The following is a 13,399-nucleotide window of genomic DNA, read 5'->3' on the forward strand; positions in this document are numbered from 1 at the left end:
AATTTTTTTACATGTTTGCCATAATCTTTAAACAGCTTGCATGCATTTACCTGAATGTGTGGGCTGGTATGGCCATACAGTTGCTGAACTAAAGCTATGAAATCAGAAGAGTGGATAAATAGGACCTGTGTCCTTCTGTCTGTAGTTGGGAAAATGTATAGCTGTTAGGACTCCAGCTCCACTCATCTCCCAGGCTGTTAAGCCTATACAACAATGCACCAACCTTCAAAAGCAGTGGTCATCAGCAAATAGAAAGAGTCCTAGATTCTAGATTCCTGGTTCTAATCCACATTCTTATCTGAAATTCTAATACTTGAGCTGCTTTCTGTTTACTTAGCTTTCTATTCCATTGAACAAACTGAAATTAATCCCTTTCTTTTAAAGAATTTCATTTGCAATCCAGTGTATTCAAACCAACTATGACTTCAACAATTTTGGAACTAACTAAAAGCTTAAAATACCTATGGATTATGTGTCACTTGCAGCATTTCTTATGTTTTTTTGATGTATAGTCATGTACTGCTCCCACACGTGATTGATATTTCACACTCTTGTTGCATGACTCACTTTAAGGATAGATACAGTTTCATTGGTTTAGAGGAATAGAAGAATTCAGGTGTCTTTAAACACTTTTGTTTCTGTTAAGTGTTTATTGTCAACTCTTAACTGGATCATCCTTTAGCCTTTGAAGGTTGCAGAAAGGAATTGGATACTAAAACTATTTAACTTCACCTGCTGCACACAGTGAAGACTTAGAGCTACCTAGTTAGTTCTGGCTAACCTTTCCCTTTGTCTGATGCAATTACTGCGTTTTCGCATGGCTGTTCTCCGATGCTTAAAAAATTTTAAGTTGCTATTAAAATTACACATTGTAGACCAAATTGTTGAGACAATGGCACTGTGGGCTTCTCATGAGGCTCACCAAGATGCATTTTCTGAAAGTGTAGCAGGAGAAATAAGGTATAGCACTGGTACTTTCTGTCACTAAAAATAAAAGCACAGCTTCCTTGTTGCCCAAGGATTATTGTTATGTACGATCAACGAATTTCTTGAATGCTATAAACATGGGCTTTGTGTTTTACATGTATAAGAGATAGACATCTAGAGACATTCTCTTCCTTAGCTCAGGATTTGGAAAAAAAACTTACATTCCCTTTTTCACCCTGGCTTTCAGATAAGAAGTGTGGATTTTATACTTGTTTTCTGCTATAACATTCTAAATTGTATTTGTTTTTATCTTCTGTGTCTTCTTTCTCCCTCTAAATGGGTCATGTTAAAACCTGAATCTTCAGCATCCAGAAACTTTTTTGAAATGCCACTATTTTGGCTTAGATTACTGATGTTTTGAGGAACAGAAGATGTGCACTTATAAGTGTTCCACTGGGCTTTATTAATTCTGGAAAGTAAGCAGCAGTTGAGGAGAGGGGGAAACTGGATGCAGTGTTTTGGACACATTTAGAACTTGCAGGAATGTGTTTCACTGTGGGCCTTCTTCACTGTTTAGACCCATGGGTAGTTGAAAACCCATGGCTGGGAAGTGATTTGTACCTGTAGGCAGCATTATGCAAGAATGATAATGCTGTTCTTCAACTCGTCATGTTCTCAGCCATAATTTCAGTGATGTATTGTCATCTGAAAGAGCCTATTACCATTTGTGATTATAGGCTTTTAACCTTTCATTTTGGTTCTTGCATTCTTCTAGCATAAGGAAGCTTTTGAGTTTAATGCCTTTTTCACATCCTTTCAATTCCTAAAAATCCAGTGGTTTAAGTAAGTCCTTTAATAAAGAAAAAATTATTATTTGTGTTTCATATTCTTACCTTTGTGTGCAGTGATTTTATATTTAACTCATTAAAAAGGTGAGGCAGCATAAGGCAGACATAAAGGTTTTTTCAAATCTATTACATTAACTAATGACTTCTTGAATTCTTGGCAAGGATTGCTTGAAACAATTGCACTTTTCTGAATCTGTTCCCGCTTTATGAAACAAATGTTTTAAAATTTTTGGAAAATAATATTCCCTGTGGTCTTAAGGATGGTTTTGACTGAGTTAAAAAATGAAATTGAAAATTCTCTGTTTCGTCTCCATGCTATGTCTTCATACCTGTTCTGAAGTTTGCAAAAATATGCAAACTTCAAATAATATGGTGCAGCAGCAGTGCATTAATCTGGCCATGATAATGAGCATTACATTCTGATAGCTAATGCAATGGCAGGACAACATCAGGTTAAATCTAAAGCAAATGGTAGCATGTTTAACTATTAAGTGACATGTGAGAGAGCTGATGTAAAAAAAGCATATGAAAGTCAATAAATCAGCTTATATATTCCTTGCAATTTCTCTCCAAACTTACTGTTATGACAGACTGAAATGCTGCATGTGAAGTCATCTGGATGGTGATACTTTCTCAGGTTGTGTGTTGCCTTCTGCTGTTTTTATTAAGAAATAATATATTCATGACATGCAATACAAGGTTTCATCAGTATTTCATATGGGATTTGGTATTGCTGTTAAAAAGCTGTGGCTGACTGTGGTGGTGAAGTTTATGCAGCTGAAGCATATCCTTTTTCTGGGAATGTCACCTTAACAGTCAATTCTGCATCTTGTACAGGAGTAGCTGTGGTTCTAGTACAGCCTGAATATCAAAAAGCTCTATATGTGTGAGGTGAGTGATTTAATAGGTGCAGGTGTGATTACAAGCATTTTCTGTATTAGGCAGTGCTAGAAGAGATTGAGGTTTTATTGCAAAAAATTGAGTGGCCTGGTTGTGATCCATTTATAGGGTGGAGGGCACTGCCTCTCCTATCTAATAATTGATAGTGCTGTACCTTGTGAACCCTTTTAGAGATCCTTGTAAAGTAAATAACCCTTTCTGAAAAAGGTCCTTTTCTTGTTTATTTGTTTCAAAGTAATAAGCAGGCGTACAGTCTAAACCCTTTGTGATGTGAATTCCTAAATAATCTTTTTTTAACAAAAATCAGTAGTTATTACAGGAGATAATCTGTATTTATAACACATCAGGTGAGATGTGTATCTTGGCAAATAAATAGTTTTAATAAAAGAAATATTATATAATTTAAACTTATCCTCTTAAAGCCTTGAATGTGAAGTGGTTGGATAGGATAGCTGCCCAGAATTGAAAGTAATGTCAAAAAACTTGCTCCTCTCCTGTTTTTCAGAGTGATTGAACAGCTTGGTGGTAAGCAGCTGGTCATGAACCACATGCATCATGAAGACCAGCAAGTTCGTTATAATGCACTACTGGCTGTGCAGAAGCTGATGGTTCACAATTGGTATGTGAACATTTTTTAACGTTCTACTAACCATGATAAATCTCTGTTGTGGAGAGAGGATTCAAGACAGTGGATTTCTTTAGGGGAGAAAAAATATTTTTATGTGCTAAGGCAGCAGTTTTTAAGCATTAATATGATGCTTATGGTAAGAACTTAGTTTTTCTGTGTATTTTGGAAGCAGTTGAATTGAGTAGCTTTCTCACATGGTTGAATGTCACACAAATAACTCATTTGAACAATGTATTTTAGCTTAGGTTGAGTATTAGGAAAAGGTTCTTCACCCAGAGGGTGGTTGGGCACTGGAACAGGATCCCAAGAGAAGTGGTCACAGCCCCAAGCCTGACAGAGTTGAAAGAGTTCTTGGGCAATGCTATCAGACACGTGGTGTGACTCTTGGGCTGGTCCTGTGCAGGGCCAGGAGCTGGACGTGGGGGTTCTTGTGTTTCGCTAGAGGACACAAAATGATTCACACGAGCACCTCTCAGTGTCAGAACAAAACCTGTCTCTTTATTCTCTGACTCCAGTATTTATAGATTCTTGACAATGACCAGGGATTGGATAATCAAGTTACCACCTTCCCAAGCACACAGGTCATGCAAAACGTCCCTCAAAAGCCATTTTTTAGAAGGAATGTGATGGACAACTTATGTTTACAGAACTTTCATGGGAAAGTAACTAAAACTATGAAAACATTCTCAGAAGGCTTCAATTTCCAGGGCAACACTTGTGGCTCTGTTCCAACTCAGGATATCCTGTAATGATTCTATTAATTTATTTGAACTGCTTGTAGAATAGCAGAAGTTTATGGGCTGATTGAGCAGTTCTCTAATAGCCCTGAAGTCTTGGCAAGTTCTGCCACAGAACTTGCTGGTGGGTGATGCTGCCTTTCCAACAGAGCACAGGACCTTTATAGAGAAGCACTGAAGGGCTGAAGCTCTGAAAAATTTCAGCGTTCATGGAGCAACTTTGTCTAAGTTGCCAACGAATTAGGTATGCTAAGCATAAAGCATGGAGGGTTAAAAATACTAATTAGGAGTTTTTAATCTGGTTATTAATTATGAGTGCACCAGAGCTCATAATTTCAGTCTGGCATTGCCTTAAAGGAAGATAAAATGCAGCAGTACATCTTAGTATATTGGAACATAAGTGTTGGGATACAAAAAACTAATTTAATTTTGAATTTAAACAACCTTTTATTTTTGAAAAACTTAGTGCTTGGATATATCTATAACTTCTGTCAATTTTCTCACCTATGACAGAATGTGAACTTTTTGAAAGGCTGAATAGGGATGATGCTAGCAGTATGAAAGTGACAGGGGAACAAGGTCTACCAAGCACTTTCTTTCTGACAGGTTAAGTCACCTCCTTGCTGTGACAGGCTGGCTAAGTTGACAAATTTGCTCCCATTGTCTCTCTCTGCAGTGTATCATAGGTAAAACAAAACTAATTTTCTTCCGTTCCTTCTGAATAGTATGGGTTTTAGTGTTTTAACTCTCATACATGTTATATTAATTTTATCCTACTCCCTCCCTCACATGCTGTGGGAACCTTCTATAAAAGAGAAACACGTGTTTAAATACCCTACTATGAAAAATCCAGCTAATATTCTCCATCTGTAAGGAGTACTTTGATAAATCACATGGAATTTCTGAGTGTGTGGAGATGGAGTCTAAACACATGGTCGTGTTCAATCTAATTTTTGGTCATTATTGTGTATTATGCTTCTCCCTGCTTCTCAGTTTAATACATTTCTTTTCTCACTGTGCTGTTCTGATACATTTGAAACATTCTGAGTATTACAAACCAGCTGCAACTAAATAGAGACTACAGCATGGAAAGTTTAGTTACTGATACTGCCTTCTGCAGTAGGGACAAGTTTTATTTGATGTCTGTTCTGATGTCTTGAAAATCTGATAGGAAGACCTCAAGTCTTTTTCCAGCACAAAATTCACTGGTAGTAATAGTTCTCCTGAATGCCAAGCCTGGGTTTTTCTCACTTTCAGTGTGAGAATACTGCTTTTAAAAACATCACATATGGTTTTCTGTATTTGTTTTGATTTTTTAATGGTATGAACATTTCTCTGCCTACTTTTCACAATTTGTGAACTTTAAGACTTGAGACTGAAGGGGAGATAGCAAAAATACCTAGTTTTCAGATCTTCAGAGGTGTCAGTAAAGAGAATCTGTGTAAAGTAGCACCACTTCCACATTCTTATTGTCATCTCTGTAGGGAATGTTTTCTTGTTTAATTCATAGTGGAACAAGCTCTGGGACACATTGTCCTTGTCTCTTATTTGCCAAAGTAGTGTTCCCCTTGGCATGGACTGTTAGTTTAAGTGCAGGAAATGACACAGTGTTTGGATGTGGGAAGCTAGATCTGTCTTTGTGCAGATCTGGTATTTGATAAGTGTTGGGAGCTCTTCTGTTTCATTGCTGTCTCTTCTCACCCCACAAGCTGAGTGCCCTGACTGCTGCATGCTGTGGTTTAAGTGCCTACTTACTAAGCTTTGCATTGTCATAAGATATGTTATTCAGCAACTTCAAGGTTGAAGAAGGTTTTGCTTTCCTTGCTCTTCAGAGCTGGGGAAAGAATAAACATTTTTCCTCTTGCTTCCACTTATTCTGGAATTACAGTCATTTCACTCAAAGCAATTGTGGTTTTTCCCTTGAGTTTAACTGGCACAGAACAGTTCGTCATTACTGTCTGTGACATGTGTGACAGAGGTAGTCAGGTTTTCCTGAAGGCTAACTGAGAGAAGGATTAGAAAATAAAGCTTTGCTCTGCCACTACGAAGCTTGGTGCAAGTGCAGTGCCTGGAGCCAGCAGTGTAAGGGAAACTTGTGGTACTTGAATTGAGGGAGTGCCATGGGGCAGCTGAAGTAGCATTCTGCCTAAAACACAGCTGTATCATTCAACTGTTAGCTCAACTTAGAGACAATTAACTCCTAAGTAATATGAGTAGTTCATTACAGGCTGCTCAACTGGCTTTCCCTTAGGGGTTTTTAAGTCAGGGATTAATGGGGGGAAATCAGACTGTCAGGCATTCTCTTAAATGGTGAAGCTATGTTGGCAAAAGTAATAACTGCTGTCAGCTTTTCAGATGAGATAAGTTAAATTGAAATATTCCAGTTACATTTGCATGTTAAATGATCAGGCTCTTGATGAAGAGAGGAGCAAAATTATCTTTTTAGCATCACTTACTGCCTATACATGAGAATCAATCCTGAGTTTCAATCTGACTTGAATTGTGTTAGTCATGGCACCCCATGCTGGTAGTAAGAACCTGTGTAGTGGGTTGACCCTGGGTGCATGCACCCACCAAAGCTGCTATATCTTTCCCCTCCACGGCTGGGCAGGGCAGAGAAAATACAATGAAATATTCCTGAGTTGTGATAGGAACTGGGAGATAACCACTCACCAAATACTGTCACAGGCAAAACAGGCTCGAATTAGAGATAATTAATTGAATTTTTTTACTAGCAAAACCAGAGCAGGATAGTGGGAAGTAAATAAGACCTTTAAAAACATCTTCTCTCCACTCCTCCCTCCTTCCCAGCTCTCCCTCCTCCCTGAGGGCTGCAGAGAGATGGAATGGGGGTAATGGCCAGTTCACCACACATTGTTTTCTCCCACTGGTTAGGGAGAGAAATACTTCTACTCCATAATGGGAATCCCATGCCACAGGGCTAATTGTCCATGAACTTCTCCAACATGAGTCCATCCCACGGGCAACAGCCCTCTCCAAACTATTGCAACATGGGTCACTCTTCTGTGGGGTGCAGTCCTTCAAGGACAGGCTGCTCCAGTGTTTGTCCCTCCACAGTGTCACATGTCCTACCAGGAAACCTGCTCCAGTGTGGGCTTCTCTCTCCATGGATCTGCAGATCCTTGTCAAGCCCCTGCTCTGGCACAGGCTCCTCTCCTGATCTCCTCCTTGACACCAACATGAAGAGTATGAGTTTGTTGGCAGGTATGGGTATGTTGGCTAAACAGTGGGAGTTAGGATGTGTCACTTAAGCATGGTCAAGTATGGTATGGATGTAAAATTCATAAAAGGCATGCTGAATGAAGCAACAAACCGTACAAGCTTTGAATATGCAACAGGTTCATACATGGTTTTCTAAATGCACAGCCCAGACAAAATTACTTGCTCTCCATCTTTTAAATTAAGGAATTCTGTAGGGAGACAATAAAAAATCTGAAGCTGCCTAGGATTTGCAATATGCTATATTTAGAAACTCTTACTCTATAGATAGCTTCTGTACAATGCCTGCAATTGGGAGTGAGAAGTGCAGGGTGTAGTGGTAGTTAACTGGCAGCCACAAAGTTTGCATCCACCCTTACCCCTTATTTTTTCCTCTATCCCAACAGTGAAGTGTGGAATGCTTAATAGCGTAGTAGGCTTAAATTCAGGAAACAATAGTTACAGGATAATGACTTCCACTATATTTATTTCTCCTGGTTCTTAGCCTTTATTATCCTTCATTATCCCTACAATTCCCTTTCAGTAGTTAACAGAAGTTAACTAAATGAAAAGTTTGAGAACATAGTGTCTCTGATTAATTTTTATCTTTTCTAAAATAACAGTTCCTAGCTAGAATGAGACAAGTTAGGCAAATATCCGATTAATCACAGGCACGCTTGATATCTAGTGGAGTGTTCCATCTTTTTATTTGCACATAAATGTGTATTCTTGTAAAACTTTATTCCATGTAGGTGTAGAGGCTATATGTAGAGATGTTTTTTGTTTGGCATATGCTCTCTGGAATTTACAGTGTGCTCATGTTTTCTGTCATGAGATCTGTACTCTTTCCAGAAACACTTTTTAATATTTCTAGAGTTCATGGTAGAGTGGAAAATATAAGATATTCTGCTCAGTTTGTGTTTTCTTTTTTAAAAAAAATTGCTTGTTTTCATTTACTATGCTGAAAAAAAAACATGTCACCAAAGAAGTAACTTTTTGATAATTTACTTCTGATTAGTGTTCTTTAAAAGTTTAATTTCCTGATAGGAAAATTCAGTTAAACACTATTGTTATTGGTTATTCTTACATAAAATGCTATTAAGTGTTGTAAGCAACAAAATTCTTTGTAGTAACTAAATCTTCTGATTAAATATAAAACTGCTTTCAAACCACATTGCCAGGTTCATTCAAGTGAGCTTTTAAATTCACAGAATGGCTCTGCATGTTAGCTCATAGCGCATCTTATAGGTGAAAAATGGCTTGTGCTTTGTCTCCCTTATAGAAAGGCACATATTGAATTGGATTTCACAGTTTATTTTCTTTTAATATCAAATGCTTAATTAAGCTTTGTTATAAGAGCTTATTCTTCATAGCTTGTATGTGAAGTTGTGAACTGGAAGTCTAGAATAACTCTTTCAAGATTGGACAAAACTAGGGAAATTGCTGAGAGGAAAGGAGGTTCTTGTGGTGTCTGAATTTGAAGACTCATGTTAATGCTGGATTTCATGTTGTAAGGAGGGTTTTAAACCAAGTTATGAGCAAGGTTTTCAGTAATCATGAGGCAGTCTGTAGATTGTCTATTAGTATTACTGCATTCAGCTGATGACAAGGCTCCATTTGGAAACACAAAGCACCTCTCATGTAATGTTCATAATCCTTCTGTACAACCATTGAGACTGTTTAATTATTATGTGCACATCAGATTGTTGAGCATCTCTTTACTGTGAATAATTAAAGAGAAACAATGTCCTAGATTTTGTTTATCTTAACAGTTAGCTTTTGTTCTATTTGTTTGTATGAAGTGGAATCCGTTAAACTAAGTATTGAGAATTGCAGAGGTGTTTGCAGTATTTTCTCTCCTGAGATCCAGAGCCACATTTATAGGTCAAGGAGATACATGGTGAAAACCACCATGGTTCCATTGAAAAAGATAATTTATGAAAATCTTCAGTTTGATGTATTGGAGGCCCAAACTTGGTCAATGTTTGGGCTTTGGTTTGGTCAAAGTGGCTTTGATTCTGCTGTATACATTTGTTTCTTTGTTTTTGTTGTGGGTTTGTGATGACTTACCTTTAAAACTACTCATGGTAGGCATTGGTAGAATACACACACATCTTATGTTCTTTAATACCATATTTAAATTGGAATATTTCATATTGCATAAATCCACTGAGTCAAAGAAGACAATTCTGTTCAGTAAACAAATGACAAAAGAGAAGTTCCCCAGCAGTTCTCCAGTGGTAGCACTCCAGCTTTGGCAGTCTTCCCAGCCCAGCTCTCCAGGAAGATGTCTCTTTGTTTTTTACTTTACTATTTGCATAACTGTTCTCTTTTTGTTTACTTTTGTGAAGAGCATGATAACGATGAGCACATTATATATATATTTTTTTTTTTCTGTGTTATATATATATATATATATATATATATATTTCTATGTTTTATATATATATATTTCTATGTTATATATAGAAAATATATATAAAAATGTGCAGCATTATAACCTTGGATCCAACAGTAAGACATGTTAATAATTGCATTTCAGGAACCAAATATCACTCCAGCCTGATTTAAGCCTGGCTTTATTTCCTTTCCTGGCTTGTGTGACTGTGGCTCTGTGGGGAGGCAAATGCACCTGTGGTGGTCCCTGTGGAGCTCCACTTGCTTTTCTCCCAGCCACCACCAGTGTTAATGTGACACTGCAGTAATCACATTCAAGGGAGCTTGTTTGTAGAAAGCAATTCACTGCAATTCAGTTAAGAGTTAAATAAACAAAAAGTACTGTCTCACCAGAATACCCTGAGTGCCTTGTGAGAAAGACAGGCCTACACAGCTGGAATGGGTTAAAGGGTGGGTGTTCCAGCTTTATTTCACACTGGATTAGATGGAGACCAGTCAAATGGTTGCAACCTTGTCATGGTGTTGCCACTTCATGTGTACTGCTCAGAGGTTCTAGAAATAATTAATCTGTGGAGTGTAACACTTAGAAGAAAATGTTTTCAAGGGTTAGTTTAACCTGCTTAGAATTGGGAATATTCAATCAGTTCAACTATCAAATTGTGTAATTCAAATATCTTCTCGTAAAGCCACAATAAATTAGTAAAATTAGTCTTTCTCGTTTATTAACTTTTAGTCTAATAACTAACTAATCTAGTCTAATAACTTCTCTCCAGGTTAAACCTCTAGCAGAAATGCAACATAAGGCTGTGGCAAAAGTAATCAATTTGTTCAATCAAGCTATTCTATCTGCTGCCTGTCCTGGGAACTTGTTTGTTTAACTATTTGTTGTATCATTATGATTTGTCTGTAAATCATATATGTTGGCAATGTCTTTTGAGTGTGTTGAGTCAAGTGGCAGACTTTTTGAAGGATTCCTTTAGAACTAGCTTTTCAATTTCATTATCCAAAGTATGGGACTCAAGGCTTATGTTTAGATAGAGAAAAATCAAATAAACACTTTTATTTTGTTTTTTGTCAAAGAAAGGCATCTTCTCATGGCATCCTCAATTGGCTAAACCAAGCTAGAGATAGCAGAAATTCAAGACGATCAAATATTTTTTGGTAGCTTACTTCTTTAATAAGCAGGATGCAAGAGTTAAATGTTAGAAAAGAGAAAATATGAAAATTTCACCCTTACTTTATTCTGTGCTTCATCTACTTTTCTTCCTTTGCCTGTTAATTTTCAGTGTTCTTTAAAAGACAGGTAAATCTGACTGGAATTTGGAGTATAACACTGAAAGTAGTACTACTTAAACTTCAAGGCTTGTTTCTTTGAACACATAACCTCTAGACATCTGTTGTATGTGTCTTATAACTTTGCCTTCTATCATAGATTGTTTGTTGTTGACATGATCTTTTACTATATGGTGTATATTAGTATAAAATTTGTAGGTAGTGTCTTGTACCAGTATGCAGTTATCTCCTTATTCTATATTGACTGAGTTTAGGGGCTTACATGTTGGATCAGTTCTGTGTGCTTTTTCCTAAATAAACTTTAAACATTTGTTTCAATTACGACATTTAAGTATATCTCTGCTTCAAGGTGTCAATGTCTCTCATGAGAAACAAAAACTGATTAAATTAAACAAATTGAAGAAACAAATTAGAATAAGAATTTGAGATAAAATTAATTAATGTATTCACCTCTAAGCTTCCTTTGCTTCTTGGAAAAAGCACTTCGGAAACAACAGAAAATGTGTGGAGGCCTAAAAGGGGGAATTTCTGGTGTGAAAGGAATCTCACTTGGTTTTTCTAGTAAGAATGAAAAGAATGGAAAGATTAATTTGCAAATGGAAATGACTTATGTTTCACCATCAGACTTTTGGGTGACCAGGGAAGTGAAAATGTGTGGGTGTTTCAAGTCTTGTTGATCTGAGCTTTAATTGAGAGATGGAAGATTTTATAGTTAGTCTCAAAAGTGATGTACTACAGTTGCATGTTTGAAGCTTTTCTTCAGTGCAGAGGTAATATTTTTTTATTCTTGTAAATTTGTACTGGATCAGTTATCTCATGTTTGAATGCTCTTACCTGTAAATGCAAACTTGTTTGCACTAGCTTCACCTGCTTTTAATAAGGTTGGTTTTATGTTGAAGGAAGTTAGAAGATGGCTAAACCTGACCTTTTTATAAAAGTCTTTTTGTTAGTGTGAGGAAAATGGTTTAAAATATCTTGTAGTGATCCAATTCATGGGCTTATAGCTTGCAATTAAAAAAAAAGTAACTCAAATACCTACCATTGTACTGTGCATCAAAAATCTCAGATGCTATTTTGAATATTTTATTAACTGATTTGTTATTTTATGACAAAATCCATCCTTTCATCATACATGCTTTTATAGTGCAATGTGTTGAATGTTTGCATTCTCACAGGTGACTTTAATTTGTGAAGCAAATAGTAATTTTAAAATCCCAGTTTTTCTCTTAAGATTTAACTAATCTTCAGATTAGTTTAATAATCTTTAGTGTTTCTTAACCTCCTGATGTATACCAGCTGAAATACCAGTATTTATAAAATATATTTGAATCTTCTTATTCTTTTAATACATGTTTTAGCAGAGGGAGAACAGGCTCCTACTTAACATTTTGGAGCAGGACCAGAGGAGAACTCTGAAGATGATTTAGAGGAACACCTGCCCTGTGGGGAAAAGCTCTGAGTTAAGCCTGGACAAGAGAGAAGGCTCTGGGGAGATGTTAGAGCACCCATACAGTACCTAAAGGAGGCCTACAGGAGGGCTGGAGAGGGCCTTCTCAGAAGGCCAAGGGGTGATGGCTGTAAAATTAAACAGAGCTGATTTAGATCAGATATCAGGAAGAAATTATTTCCTGTGAGGGTGGTGAGACACAGAGATTTCCCAGAGAATCTGTGGATGCCCCATCCTGTGGAGTATTCAAGGTCAGGTTGGAGGGGGCTCTCAGCAACCTGCTCTAGTGGAAGGTGTCCCTGCCCATGGCAGAGGATTTGGAACCAGATGATCTTTAATGTCCCTTTCAACCCAAACCATTCTATGATTTTGTGTTCATCTAATCTAGACTGCACAATAACTTGTCCTGGGTTAACCAGTGACCCTCAAATGGAAGTGATAACCAAGTAGGAAATTAAGCGATCCTTCTTACAGCTTATAATGCAAGGGTTTTACATTTCAGTGGCCCTTGGTGGTGGCTAAAGATGTGATGGGGTAGGAGCACTATGGGATTTTCACTTGGGTTTGCAGCAAGACAATGCAGAGATGTAACTGCAGCTGCTCATTCTGTATGGGGAAATGAGATGAGAACTTTTCCTTGACCCTGAACTTAAACCTCACACCTACAAAAGGTTTTGTAGGGAAGATACTGTTCTATCTGCTGTAGAAGTTGAATATGTCTGTGAAGGCACTGGGTACCTGCAAAATGTGCTACTGCTCTACTGCCTTGGAGATTTTTTGATGACTGCACTGCACTTTGGTGGGGTTTTTAGAAAGCCATGGTCATGTATCTGAAACAGTGTAAGCTTTGCAATAGTTGTTGTGTTACAGATTATCAGCTTGATTGATTTTCCTGCTTTGAAGTAATAGTGTGGAAATTTCACATTCAATATAGTTCATCTGTGCTTTAAGAATAAATAATGTGGGCTTGTAATATGACAGGCAGAGCTATGTATGCAGCAAG

The 13,399-nt window shown here is 37.3% G+C and overlaps 1 protein-coding gene across 9 annotated transcripts in view; it reads left to right on the forward strand.

The window, feature by feature from the left end:
• The window catches only part of ATP6V1H (ATPase H+ transporting V1 subunit H), a 127,688-nt gene that overhangs the window by 32,181 nt on the left and 82,108 nt on the right, over nucleotides 1-13,399 (forward strand). For 7 of the 9 annotated variants that reach the window (XR_015286563.1, XR_015286565.1, XR_015286564.1 and 4 more), the window contains exon 13: nucleotides 3,181-3,294. The exons of 1 other annotated variant lie outside the window; for it this stretch is intronic. Coding sequence is in view for 3 of the 8 variants with exons in the window: in XM_023921042.2 (XP_023776810.1) it covers nucleotides 3,181-3,294 (114 nt within the window). In the remaining 5 variants the exon portion in view is untranslated. Of the gene's footprint in view, nucleotides 1-3,180; nucleotides 3,295-4,646; nucleotides 8,233-13,399 lie in introns of those variants that run through there. One more of the 9 variants, XM_023921045.2, reaches the window with a different exon arrangement.

This window comes from Cyanistes caeruleus, chromosome 1 (genome assembly GCF_971803275.1).
Source record: "Cyanistes caeruleus chromosome 1, bCyaCae1.hap1.1, whole genome shotgun sequence".
NCBI lineage: Eukaryota > Metazoa > Chordata > Aves > Passeriformes > Paridae > Cyanistes > Cyanistes caeruleus.